This window comes from Euprymna scolopes, chromosome 12, assembly GCF_053919585.1.
Source record: "Euprymna scolopes isolate OS-2025 chromosome 12, ASM5391958v1, whole genome shotgun sequence".
In the NCBI taxonomy this organism is placed as follows: domain Eukaryota; kingdom Metazoa; phylum Mollusca; class Cephalopoda; order Sepiida; family Sepiolidae; genus Euprymna; species Euprymna scolopes.
The window spans coordinates 152,534,841-152,549,797 of NC_136493.1; the positions used below are offsets into that span (position 1 = coordinate 152,534,841).

The 14,957-nt window shown below is 34.8% G+C and overlaps 1 protein-coding gene across 1 annotated transcript in view; it reads right to left on the minus strand.

Moving 5' to 3' along the window:
- Window positions 1-14,957, minus strand: part of LOC145291560 (NACHT and WD repeat domain-containing protein 2-like) — a 119,464-nt gene that overhangs the window by 36,796 nt on the left and 67,711 nt on the right. The window contains exon 3 of the mRNA XM_080137623.1: window positions 10,952-11,068. Within this exon, the coding sequence (XP_079993749.1) occupies window positions 10,952-11,068 (117 nt within the window). The remainder of the gene's footprint in view (window positions 1-10,951; window positions 11,069-14,957) is intronic.

The following is a 14,957-nucleotide window of genomic DNA, read 5'->3' on the forward strand; positions in this document are numbered from 1 at the left end:
GTAGAAAATATTAGAAAAATTCGCAACAAGAGAAAATTAATTCACTAATTTCCCTCTTCAACTACAGAAAATAAAAAACTGTTTTAATTACGGTCGTATGGGACACAAATGTACAATCCTTCAACTTAATTCAGCTTCATAATAATGTCAATAACGAACCTTCACACGTTAAAATGTTGGAAAAACGATTTTTATGAAAATCACTCACGCGTCTTGCAATTACTACCTGCAAAAAAAGTTTCTAACAAATTGAGAAGGAAATATTGGGTAGCATTTTTGCCGACACCAAATTCCATCAATTTGTTCAGAGGACGTTTTCTGTTGCAAACCATCAAAAGTAACTGCTGACGATTTATGTCCGGAAACTTTGTTGAGCTATGCTCTCAAACGTCGGACCATCCGAAGTTGCATTTTGAACGTGCTGGCAATGTTGCTGTTGTCATAACTTGGATTCGTAGAAAGCATGAGTTGCACAGTTGCGCATCTTCGGTCTCACTCCTTGAGCATTGTGTCACTTTCAGTTCCTATCGTTCTTTGGACTTTTTACACAACTGGCCAACTAGTAAATAGTCTGCAACAAAAAATAAACCTATATTCATCAAATGGAAATGGAATCATGTCGTCTTTTCAATTTTATCGTTCTCTCCGTATTCTCATCCTGTTAAAAAGTCAATCGTGTATTAATTTTTACAATCTGGTGTGATGCATCACCCGTCTTTAAATGTTCCCCTCGTTTCAAATGAGTGTTAAAAATTTCTATGTAAATTATCTGATTTTCTGCTGGAACGCTATTTTAAGCATTTGGATAATGTTACAAATTTCTGCACGTGCATCATATCATTTGTTTTACTTCCTTCAAATAAATTGCTAGAATAGGCTGCAATTGGATGCATTTCAAATTGCTAAATCATACATCACTTGCATAATGTTTGTTATAGTTTAAGTCAGGCAACATAAATTGGAGCAAACGCATTAAGGACATTGATAACGCAGCTGCAAAGAAGGTGGGCTCTCTCTACCGAGCTAGAAAATTACTCATACTTGATAATATCCTATATATTGACCACGCATACAGTATTGTTGATGCATTTACCACTATTCTTCCTTTTAGACAGGGTCCAAAAAAGAATCTCTAATGGGTAGCTTGACCATACTCTCGGTTAAGCTCCAACTCATGTGCCGTTGCCGCAATGTCGCATCCCTGTGCCTGTTTTATAAATACTTAATCGAATATACTCTGATGAACTCACAACACTTGTGCCCCCACGATGTATATACTTCCGGCTAGCAGCAAAATCCCACCCCTTCGCTGTTGAGGTCCTTAGATGCCGGAAAATCTTCTACTCTAGCAGTTTGTTCCCTCGGACTCATAGACTTTGAAATTTCTGCTTTTTTCTTATTTCTCTGACTGTACTAACAGAAGTTGAAATGTAACGCAAAAGGACATTTTGGTGCTTAACTCACTACTGATTAGGTGCCCCTCACGTCCAAGTGTCAGTATGCCTTGCTTTGGTTGAAAAACAGTAAAAAAAAAAAAAAATGAAAACATTTAAAAGTAAACATTGCCTAAAAATAAATTGCTAATTACAGAAAAATTTAAATCTCTAAAGTACAAAATAATCCTTATATATTTATAAAAGTGAAAATGTGCGTGTGAGGACAATGAATTTTGGTTTGATTTCCGGTTTGTTGGCTAATGATATGAACCAACAAACCGGAAGTCCAAACCATGGTTAATGTGAGCTGTGATGTGGTTTGGCTGTGGAAATTACACACGCACACACACACACACACACACACGCGCGCGCACACACACACACACGCACACGCATATATATATATGTATATATATATATATATATATTATATCTATAAAAGTGAAAGTGTCTGTCTGTGTGTGTGTCTGTATACATTTCCCTACGCAATAACTCTGTCAATTTTAAGGTTACAAACTCGATATTTAATATACAGGGTACTGAGATTTGGGAAAATCGATGTGATCGGTTTTCGGCCAGAAATTTGGCTGTTAAGGGGTCAAAATTCAACGATTTGACCTTTGAGAACTCTACCAAACTCCTCCGACAATTTTGGGTCTAAACACTTGAAATTTTAGATATAGGTTCCTTGGAGATGGACCTAACTTAATAACTTGAGCTGAGCCCAAAACAATAACTGTTAAGGAGTCATAATAGGGGTCAAAATTAAAAAAAAAATGACCGTTTTTTTTTTTTGCTCAGCATGCACCGCCAAACACCCGGGCAACGCCGGGCACCCATACTAGTATATATATATATATATATATATATATATATATATATATATATATATATATATATATATATATAAGCAAATATTATTAAATGCAACTTTGCTTTACGATTCTTTTATTTAATTTTTCGATTTTCCGTATAATCTTTTTTTGTATCAAAATCAAAAATATTAATAAAAGTTCCATAATTGTTGCTGTCACGAGCGCTTTCGATTCGTCCACGAATCATCACTTTCGCATTTTTACTTTAACACCTGCTGATGATTTGTGGAAGAATCATAAAGCAAAGTGACTCCGTTAAATTTAATAATATTTGCTTGAATGAAAAAATGCTGCCTAAATATACCAATATATATAGAGAGAGGTAGATAGATAGAGAGACTGTTATATTAGTAGATGGATAGATAGATAAATAGATATTCGGTCACATGCTAACACATATAAGTAGTCAGATGATATATACACAATATATTTGAAAAACAACTATTTTTGTTTATTTGTCAATTTTAAATGAAACTAATTTCTCACAACAATTTATATATATATATATATATATATGTGTGTGTGTGTGTGTGTGTGTGTGTGTTGAGAGAGAGAGAGAGCGAGAGAGAGAGAGAGAGAGAGAGAAAAGAAGAGTTTCCCACAGTTTTTCATGGCAACGAAGGAGCTCGCGTTTTAATCTGAGAATACGAAACAAGGCCTAAATCAGGAAAGATGTCAAGTATTTTGCCCGAAGGTAGAAGCGGATGTATTTCATCTCATCAGAATAAGCGTTAATTCGTTCAGTTTATTTGTTTTCTCGCATTTTTGTTATCAGCAACATTTGTTTTGTACAAAAGTTAAAATCTTTTACATTTTAAGACATTTTTAAAGTTATTTTCGGGAACTATGTTTAAAAATAGAACTTTAGATTTTAAAAGAGTTACGCTTCAAATTAAGGAATACAATAACTTAATAAATGCCAACGTCACATTAATAAATATAAATTTAAACTTGATATAAATTGACAACAATGAATAACGAAATTATCAACGTCAAATTAATAAATATCAACGTCAAATTAATACAAATTTATTTTAAATTAATGAGTAGAAACCTGTTTTAAATAAATATTAACCCATTTATCAGGTTGAAAAAAAGTTTGCGGTTTTTAACTTTTAAATTTAGATAAATATATCTCGGCTCAAGCAAAAAGTAATTGATCAAAATAAGCACCAACGTAAAGCAAGTGTATTTATGTCAGTAACGTAAAAATCTTGTGTTCTGGTGGCGATTATGTTGATGAAGGCGTTTTTGATATCGTTTAGGTTTTTTAAGCATTTTCCACGCAGAAAATTGTCGAAATGTTTGAAAAATTGGTAGTCGGTATGCGAGAGCTCTGGAAAGTATGAAGAATGAGGCAGAGTTTCGTTCAACTTCCGCAGGCTCGGTTTAGCAATGTGCTGTTGAGCATTGCCGTGGAGGAGATTTGGGCTTTTTCTGTTGACTGTGCTGGGTGTTGTTGTCGAAGTTTCTGATGCATTTCATCCATTTGTTGACTAATTTTTCGCAGTAATAATTTCACCTGCGTTAAAAAAAACTAATGGATGGGACCGGTCACAGACCATCAAACAGTCAGCATGACCACATCTTGGTGCAACTCTGGCTTCAGGATGTGTCATCAGGCTTGGTTGGTGTCTAACCAATGAGCTGAGCGTCGTCGGTTGTTGTAAAGAATCAACTTTTTATCGCAAGTCACAATTCGGTCAAGAAACGGGTCGTTTTTGTTGCGTAAAACAAGGGAAGATCACATTGCATAACAGCGTTTCTTTTGATTGAACATCTCCTTATATGTTTTCTTCATGAGAAGTTTATTCATCTGTTAAAAAGACGATCGACGACTACTAGAATGCATGGCTATTTATGAAATAACGAAAACTAAAAAAGATCGACACTGAAAAAAATAAAAATACCAGCAGGTATTTACACCCAAGCATGTATGCGACATCCTGAACACATAGCTCTAAATTATCTTTAACTTTAAATCGAACAGTACGTTTTTCTACTTCACCTAATCTTATGCGGAAAATCTTAAAAATCTTAAAAAGGCTACGTCAAATATGGTGAAAACTAACCCAATAAATCATCATAAAATATTAGATTAATATACACCAATTGTAAAGCGAGAGATTTTTAACTTTTTGACTACCGTGCATTTTTTTTTAAATATATGTAATATACTTTGTAGCAATCGGAAAACAGAAAACTATTGTTATTCTTGGTGAAAAATATAATAATATCGCAGAACAACATAAAGTTTATTATATTTTGAGTGACTAATTACAATTGTTCGATACGCTATGTATTCCTGCATCATTTAAATTTTCCACATTGTGCATAGTTGAATTTCTTTTATTCTCTGATGTGACGTTGTGATATTTATTTAATTTTTTTTTATGGCAAATTCATCTGTAACATTCACTAAACCAGAAAGAACGTCCACCTTAACGCGAAATTAATAAATATCGAACGTCCCATATTTCTGTCATCAGCAGTGAATTAATTAAATTTTCATCATCCGAGAAAATAACACATTCTGTTTGCGAGATGCGTTCAATAAGTTTCCATACTTTTTCGTGTGTACAATTCTAATCCCCTCCAATGTCCTTGTTGTGCCGTTCCAACATGGAAGTGTGAGCATATCAATGACCCTCGTCAAAGCCTCTTTCATACCCTCAATTGTCTCATAACGACAGACACTTTCTTGAGCTTAGGGAATAACGAAAAATCACAAGCAGCAGGGTCTGAACTATAGAGAGGGTGACGAACTGTTTTGATGCCAATCTTGATCAAATAGTCTGTGACAGGGGTTGAGCACCCTTGGGACAACCTTCGCGCAAATCTTCCACATCTTCAGTTCCTCGTGAATAATTGCTTGTAAAATTCCCACACTGACTTCAACCTCTGCATTTATTGTCTTTTTATTTAACTAATACACACTGGTGTTCTGACTTCTTTACTCCTCCCACACCTCTCATCATCCCTCACAGACTCCTCGCCTTCCTTGAATCTCTTATCCCACTCAAAAACTGATGCTCTGTCAGTCTGTGGGTTTTTTTTTTCAAGTTTAAAACAGAATCTTATTGCATATCGTTCTTATAAAGTGTCATCATAACCAGATTGCATTTTTTAAAATTTATCAGCTGCAACAATCAGACTTTAGTAGGGTGTATTCTAATTCCTGTTGTAGCTGTTCATTTGAACTTGAAATTATAAAAACTGATCATTCATCTCATAAGAAGTATAGCAATAACATACTGAGTTTTTAAGAGTCTACAATAATTTTAAATGCATGTACAAAAAAAAAAAGGCCGGAAATCTATGGAAGGCACAGCGTATGTTATCACGACACTATTAAACAACATTGTCTTCGTATATTAAATACAAAATCAGAACTTATCGACTTATTTATACAAATAAGTTATTGAAAACGTTAATCACAATATTTGACACACACATAAATTATTATTAGATACAAGATGGAGGTTCAAACGCTTAACCTTTTGTCCTTTGATTTTACCTAACATATAAACACTTTAGGTAATAAAGAAAATGGCTCCACGTTTGTAATTAAAAGGATACGTAAATGGTAACATTTAATGTTGTTAAGACTAAGCTTTTTTTCTTATAATAATTAAAAGAATCCTTTTCAACCACCGATTACCAATATTACCAATAATACACTACCTGAGAACTCTTCATTGAAACGCATTAACTTAACATTCACAAACAACCTGAGTTGGAACAAATACATTGAAACGTTGTTGAACCTGCTACAAAAATGCTAGAAAATTACTGATACTTGACATTTCTGTGTATTTCTGCAAAGCCACCATTCGCTGGGTTTATGCATCTATCTCTACTCTCTTCATCTTAGACGAAAAATGAATTTCCAACCTAATATGTACAACGTTATCAATCAATCTCCAAACTCTGTCCCATCGCCACAAGGTTGCTTCCCTGTGACTATTTTACAGGTATTTTAATGGAATGTTCTCTGATGAACTCGTGTTTCTTTGATGCGAATACACCCGACTAACCAGATATACAGCAAAATTCCACCCTTCACTGCATAGGCACATAGATACCAGAAGTCTTTTGCTTTAATAGCTTCTTCTCTTGGGTTGCTAGACTTTGCAGTTTCTTCCGGTCCTCTGCTTCCATGACTGTACTGATATGCAGAAGTTTTAATTTAATATATATATATATATTGTATATATATATACACAATATATATATATATATATACTATATATATATATATATATATATATATATACTATATATATATATATATATATATATATTGTAAATAAATAATGGTTTGAGCACTGTCTGCGATGCGCGGGTGTGGATTTAATACACACTCGAGTAGAAATATTTACGGCACTGATTCGTGGTCCGATGGTTAGAGCTGTTGCCTGTCAACGCGACGGTCTTAGGTTCGATCTACGGCTAAGGAAAGGTGTATGTCTAACCGAACTGTTGAGTTGTGATACGACAAAACAGTAATGTACGTGGATGAGATATATATATATATATATATATATATATATATATATATGTGTGTGTGTGTGTGTTATTATAATTATATAGTGATCTGTAATGGAAACTCCATCTGACTTCAAAGATAGATAAGCAGACGTCATTAAAGTTTTAATAGAAACATTTTTATTTGAGATGTGCTGCAAAGCAATTAAAGCCTTTAAGAATCAATCGTTACAAAGGACGCCATGCGATTTGCTGGATTTTTATATCGTTGAGGATTTAGGGAAACTAATGAAATACGTTTTGCTAGACGATGTTCTAACTGGGCGCAGGCGGGAAGCCGAAATTGCTTGGACGCTAAAAGAAGTAATCACATGATATTTGTGTTTTTACGCTGGAGCTTTTTATTGGCTGGTGGGTCAATCACCCGGTGGACCATCTGTTTTCGGGCAATAAAAGAAAATAGTACATGAAAATATACAATGTGCCATGTTGTGCTTATAGTCGACAACGAACAAATAGAAGCTGGTTGAGTCGATTCCATAGTCTGGATCGGTATACATTTGATCGATTAGATGCAAAGAAATGTGCATTGGTTGTTAAAGCGTTCAACGAAAAAAAAAAAACGCTGAATGCTAAACTTATAATTCTTTTGAATAATAGATCTGAAATAATTACGATATTTTTTCTTTTTCAGTTCCAACAACATTTATTAATTACACTAATAAAAATGAGGTAACCCAAATATCCAAAGATCGTCGGGGCTTGAGGTTCATAGATTTTCTTAATACAATTACAATATCAACGTTTAAAAACTGAATTGTTTAGAAATCCGTACCAAAAAGGCTTGATATACCGTAAAACAGAAAAAAAAAAAAATCATTTATCGATTATCGGGTCTACACTCTTTCCTTGTATCGATTTGCGATGTTTATTATAGATTAATTTCGTTGAAAAACATTATCACGGTGAGTTTCTCACGAACTTTTAGCATTGATACGCAATAGACATAATTCTTTTGAAAAGTTCTTTCACTTTCGCATTTTCCTCTCCTCTGACACATGAAAACTGGGTCGCGTTTTGCATGATGTGTTGCCTCCCCTTTCCGTCTTATAAGTGACCAACGAAAACTGCTTAGTATACATGGTCCAGCAAGGCAAGGATTCAATGGATGCATTCGCCCGAGAAAAACAGACGCGAGCGTGTAGCGATCCCACGCTTATGAAACTGGCGATAAAAAAAGCAGGCGAGTATATCATTCCGTTGAAATATTTCGTGTGCCTCATTCAACCGCTCGAAATGTCAGCTGGCATTCCGGCTTCCAAATTCGGTGTCAAAATTTTTAAATTTAAAGCAACAAACAAAGAGAAAATACGTAACTTCGACTCCTAGCGCGAAGTTAAAAAAGCATCCTTTCATTTTAAAAAAGGACAAAAATAGCTTACAGGAATATAACCAGTGGCTTTTGATTTATTGCTTCATATATTTGGATGAATTCGTGCAGAGTTCATTGCCCTCACAACTATTTTCATGGGCTTGATACCAAGCTGCCTGTGACACCCTTGAGCAAGGTACCCGTTCCCAACATGAAATCCATTTTCTCTTTTACTATCCTTTTTATGCCTACTCTCTTCCCCTGACCGTCTGAGAAAATGAGAAAAATACTATATCTTTTGGTGGGATCTCAATATGGAAGATTTGCGAAGAGTGGAGTCACTCTTTAGTTGCAATTACTCCGAGATCATCCATGATCCGCGCTGTTACTACGCGCCAGGTTCCCAACTATGGACTGAATAGAAATTTAGCTCTATCTACAGGATTGAACGATAAAATTGTTGTTCTAGAAAAAACATGATTCCATCTCCAATTAATGGACACCGATTTTCTTTTTCTTTTGTTGTTGTTGTTGTTGTTGTTGTTGGTGGTGGTGGTGGTGGTGGTGGTGGTGGTGGTGGTGGTGGTGGTGGTGCAGAACATCTACTAGTTGATCAGTTGTGTACAAATTCCAAGAACGATAGGAGCCGTTTATCATATCTGAAAGTGACACAATGTTCAACGAGTGAAATCGGAGTTGTGCCGTTATACAAATTATGCTCTCTACCGATCAAAGTTATGACAACAGGACCATTGCCAGAACCCTCAAAATGCATATTCGGACGGTTCGACAGTTGAGGGCACAGCTCAATGAAGTTTCCGGCCACGGTTATGGTCTTTGGTGTGGTTTCAAGTAAAGGCCACATCATGCAACCTCAGATCTTTGAAGTCGACTTGAAAGTAAACGGCAAAATGTGTCTAGATCTGCTGAAGAGTGTTGTGATCCCTAGTGCAATCAGGTGGCCACTGCAAACCCTGGGCGTGGCAGCAGGACTCGGCGGCGACCCACAAGTCCAAAGAGATCCATTGTTGGCTTCAGGAGTGCTACGACTTTTTAAATCTACTGTAGTAAAATTAGAGACAGGTGTGTGAAAAGAGAATTTGATTGGAAAATTTTGACATAAGTTCTAAATACGTAAGAGAATAAAAATGTTATAAAAACGTGTACAAGAAGTTGAATCAGGGGCGAAAGTCAGAAATGACATGTAGGGACAAATAGAAAATCTGTCTTTTTGGCAAATAAGCTGATTGTGTCCAATCACAGTTTTTCGAAGCGTCGGTTCGGTTTAATTCCAACTTAGGGAATGAGTGGTCCATGGGAAACCTATGAGCTATTCTAATCATACAATTGTCGAAACGTTTTTCGTTTATGTTATGTACAATTGCAGCTACCAGGTGATAGCAAAAAACGATGGAAATTTTGAATATGACATCTTCACAAAAATATGCAAATTAGGAAGTGTGCGCGAGTTGGTACGACAAGAAAAAGAGGAAAAGGACACAACGTGCTCGGGAAAAATAAAGTTGACTGCGAAGAAAATGGACGTTAAATGCGAAGGCGAGAAATGGCTGGCTACGTCCGACGTGAGGTTGGAGAAGAAAAGTGTACACCGAGCCTGATAGGCGTAGTGTCGTTTAAGTAGTGTCGTTTAAGTAGTGTCAAAACGGGACAGTAACGGTAAAAAAAATATTTGTTAAAATAAAAAATGCCGACCCGGATTTTTATTTATTTCTTCTATTTGTTTGTTAGTAATTGCAACATTACAATATGAGCGATATCTACAGATCGAATGGCAGGAAAGAGGAAGGAATATGCAATATGGAATATTATCATTTTGCCTGGAAGAGGTCGAGAATATGATGAGCGAAAGCTAACCAACATATTGTGACATCGTATTTGTTGTAGATACACATAAGAAAAATACTTTGTGACAGACGTGCAGGGAGTAGCGGAGAAGGCAACATACAGGATCTGGTTAAACAGTGACGATGAGAGTTTAATAGAAAAGTCGGTTACACCAATACGACTTCCTGTTACGTCACTTTATAGATGTTATAGAGAAGTAGGGGCTGAAACTGCAAAATGGTTCCTCCTTATAATCGTGGTACTAGATCCGATTGTGGAGCTGTTAGCAGCTGCGCTCTGTAAACAGTGCTTACAAATGACCGATATTAGCGGAAAATTGTTTGCGTGTTCTTAGATACTCACGATGCGTCGATTTCGTCGACCTTGTCATATTTTTGTGAAGATGTCAGATTCAAAATTTCCATCTTTTTTTTATCACCTGGAAGCTGCAATTGTACATAACATAAACGAAAAAAAAAGTTCCGACAATTGTATGGTTAGAATAGCTCATAGATCTTGATGTATTTTTCCTTTATTCTGTTAAGGCACTGTAAGGTTATATATAAGTTTCCCATGGACAACTCATTCCCTAGGTTGGAATTAAACAGAACCGACGCTTTGAAAAACTGCTATCGGACACAACCAGCTCATTTGCTAAAAAACGGATTTTCTATTTGTCCCTACGTGTCATTTCTGACTTCCGCCCCTGATTCAACTTCTTGTACACGTCTATTCTTATAACATTTTTATTCTCTTACGCAATTTAGAACTTATGTCAAAATTTTCCAATCAAATTCTATTTTCACACACCTGTCTCTAATATCACTACAGTAGATTTTAAAATAGTATGTGATTTTCAGCAAATCTTACTCATGCACTCACTTGAAAATAAATAAACGTGAGATTATAGCATAATGAGTTATAAATGCACTCACCACAAAATTTGGTCCCATCGAAAGGCGTTGGCAATTGTCAATTTCCTGCATGCACAGCTGTGTGGTCATATGATCATCAGTAGCCTCATCGCGAACACCCCATCGCATGTCGACAACCTGGAGATGAAAGGGGAGTAGCGGATTTTTAAAAAATCAGTCTTAAATAAGTCGACTTCAACAACAATAAAATAATCCGTAAAAATCGAGCCTGGAGGTTACCATAAAAAATATAGACACAACGAAAAAAATATTGTACACTAGACATGAAAGATGAAAAGATAAAGAAAATTAAAGAAAAAAAGCAACGCAGGGTTCATTGAAAAAAATATAGACGCAACGAAAAAAAAGAAAAATAGACACATTAAAATTATGTATAGATAGATTTATATGCTAAATTAAGAAGAAATAATAGAAAAAACAGATAGCTCGATCGACATACAGATAACGAATTGTTGATTTTGAATATGAAAATTAAAAATATAGAAAGAAAAAATATTAACGTCACGGTGAAGAAAAATAAACAGAAGAAATTGAAAAAAGATATATCGATCGACATACTGATAATAAATTGTTGAAAACAGAAAGAAAAAAAGAAAAAGAAGAAATAGAACATATGAACAGAATGTGGGTGAAATGGGGACCGTTCACATTACCAGAGAAAATACGCCAATCAAAATGTTTGTTATGAGTTAGAAGTTACACAATTATATACAATTAAAATGTTGCAATTTTTAGACTGTAAAACTCGGTGTCTTTTGTGAAGAATTGATAGGCTGTGAATGTGAGAATTTTTTTTATCTAATTGTACGTTTTTTTTCTTATGGATTTTTTTTTCTGGTGTGGAAATTGTCTGTAAATCGATGTAAACTGTTTTATGAAATGTTAAAATGCATGTTTTTAAGGAAATGACAGAAGAGGCCATAATAATAATAATCACTCGGATAAGTAAAATGTGATTTTTTTTTCTTTAAAAAAAAACCTAGAATTGTGTGACGTAGACAATTTAAGTTTCCATCGATTTGAACTTTTGTTTTGTGAATGATTGTCTGGAAGTTTATAAGTGATTCGTTTATTTTTTTTAAACGACTATGTATTTTAATTGTAAATGTCTATGGATTTTTTGTAAACGACTGTGATTGTTTATTTTTTTATTTTTGATATTCTGTGTGGTGGTAAAAGTGATGTAGCCGACCTCAGAATTGATGATGTGGACAAAATTGGGTTTCCACGAAACTGTGTTTTGTTATTTGGAGTTTTATTATTGGTGAGATGAGACTTTGTGAATGCTCATAAAATTTTTTAATTTTTATTTTTATATAATTGATGTTTTCTCGAATCGCTATTGTGCGGGATTTTCTTGTTCTTGACATGTATTTTTATTTTTTGCAGAATAGAGGAGGAGTGAATCTTTGTCTTGTGGGGTTTATTGAAATAATGAAAAATTTTAAAAGTAAGAACATGTTGTTAATTAAGTAATTATGGTAGTAATAATAATAATAAAATCGAAAAAAGAGAAAGAAATAAGATTTAAGCAGTGTAAGAAAAAAAGACAGACTACTGGGTTGAACTAGTTCTTAAGTTTGGGAAGAGTTAAATGTTCAGCCGATATTTATTCTAATTTTCGAAATGGTTGTAGAAAAATTTTGTGTTGTTTTTCTTTATTGGGATTTGGCTCCGGATGCGTAGTCATTATTAGGTATATACATTAGAATTGAAATGATCTAGAAAAAATAAAATGGTACTGGAAATTGTTGGTTTAGAATAAATTAGAATTTTAGAAAGGGGACCAAAATAGCAATTACGTAAACGGATATTTTTGAGAAGTTTTACAGATGTGATAAGCCAAAAGAGAAATTTTCTTTTTTAATAATTTGCTTTTTGTGTGTTTTTTAAAGTCCATAAATATTTTTTCGCAAGAAAAGTAACTTACCAGGAAAGCATTAGAGATGCCCCGTTCGAAGAATAAGATGGACTCTGTGGAAATTAAGTGCCTGAAAAAAAAGCTGGTCGCACGTGACGATTCCAAGCAGGAGGTAAGGTTTTTCGATTAAAATTGATACTATTTGGATGATTTAGTATATTTTTCTTAACTATTTTTTTTTTACTTTTTGAGTTTATGTTTTACTAATATGTATTGTTTATCAAGGCCACAAATACCACTTTAGAATAAGAACCAATGAGATTTTCAGTTGGCGATGAACAAATCATTTGAGAGGACTGAAAACGATGGGTGAAATGGTCAGAATCTGATTATTTAAATTGGCGACTCAACAAGAAATTGTTAACATCATTGAAAGCGAATATATTTATTAAGTTGGGAATTAGCTCCGTGTTAATGCATTCTGGAAAGAAACTTTGTTCATGGAAATTTAGTTTAAGGTAGACAGAGAAAAAGAAAGACAATTCTTTAGTGTGGTTGTACCTAGACGGGGTTTTGATGTGAATGCATTACAGGAGGGGGTGTCAACGATTGGTACTCAATCAAGCGCACACTATAAAAATAACAATCGAGCAGAGAAAGACTAGCAATGAGAAAAAGAAGGAAAGAAAATATATTTCCTTCACTAGATTTTGGTGTCGATTTAATACTGTGAGAAGGAAGGAAAGGGTGGTCTCACTAGCACCTCCTCAAATGTCGCAGCAGTACTCCATCTTATGGCGCATTTGATTCATTTGTATGCAAAGGATTGCGTCAGGTGTGAAGTATTTTTGGCAGTGATAAAATAATCCCAGCATTTTCCAACAACCTTAGTAATGCATTAGATCAAATCCTGTCATTTTCACAACATTTTAACCGATATAACTTCGTATAAATCCCCAAATTTCAAAAGATTCACTTCAAGAAGATCGGAGGTTACATCGGCTGAAACGTTGTGGAAATAACAAAAAAGGTAAGAATAGTAGTTCGACTGATCCAAATAGTAAAAAAAAGCTGAAGACGAGTTTTCAGGTTCAGTTGAATACCTTCCAAGGAAATACTGATAGAATAAGGAAAGCAATTTAAGAAGAATATGTTTATCACCCCTCCCCATCAGTAAGAAGATGTGACACAAGGTTGGGAAAGTGTGATTTGAAAAGCTAGCGCCATGAAAGAAGAACATGCTGGTCTTAACAAAATAACTAAACAGCCAAGTCGGCATTCTCCAATAGGGGCGCCCCAGGCGATTAGAACTAAACTACCGTCTTTTCAAAGTTTGATAAATTCAAAGCCTGAGTAGGTGGACCTCCTAGAACAGCACAGAACCAGACTCATACTACAGCCAACAGGGAGCAATCTATTTCAACAATGGTGGCTTTAGGTTCGAAAGCGCAGTTCAGAAGAAAATAGCCGTAGAGACGCAAAATACAGTGAATTCAACACTCTTACGATTTTATTTTCCCAGACAAAATGATCGCTACGATCAGGAACAAATAAATGCAAGATAAAGAATAAATGAATGAACTGTTTATTCAGTCAATCATCAGCTGTCGAGTGCCAATCAAACTTGCAGATCGATATGAGTTAATAAGAAACAAAAAAACTATAATGCAGGCATTTACTTTATTGTTTCTAGATATTGTGTCGTGTGGAATTTGTTGTACTAATGTTCCAGCCTTTATGAATACCAAAAAAAAAAAAAACGCGTTTTCATAAACCGACGAGCTTATCAAGATCCAAAGCCATTTGAGGATAAGGGTTAAGGTTAGTCAGGTGGGCACTGAGACAACATCGTGAGGATCCAAATTTGATTATTTAAAAGGACAGCTCAACAAAAATTTAACATTGCACTTAAAAACGACCATGTTGTAGTCAACTGAAAAGTATCACCGTAGTAATGTGTTTCATATACGGGAAGTTCTTAGAAAGAGACTTTTTTCGTGCAAATTCCATTTTATTTCAGGTAAACAAAATAAGACAGAAACATTACGTTCAGTGGTTGTAGCAAGACAAGTTTTTGTTCTGGATGTTTTACGGAGAGGGACTACAGATTGACTGCTAGAATTCCCTTCCTGTTTCCTGCTCCCC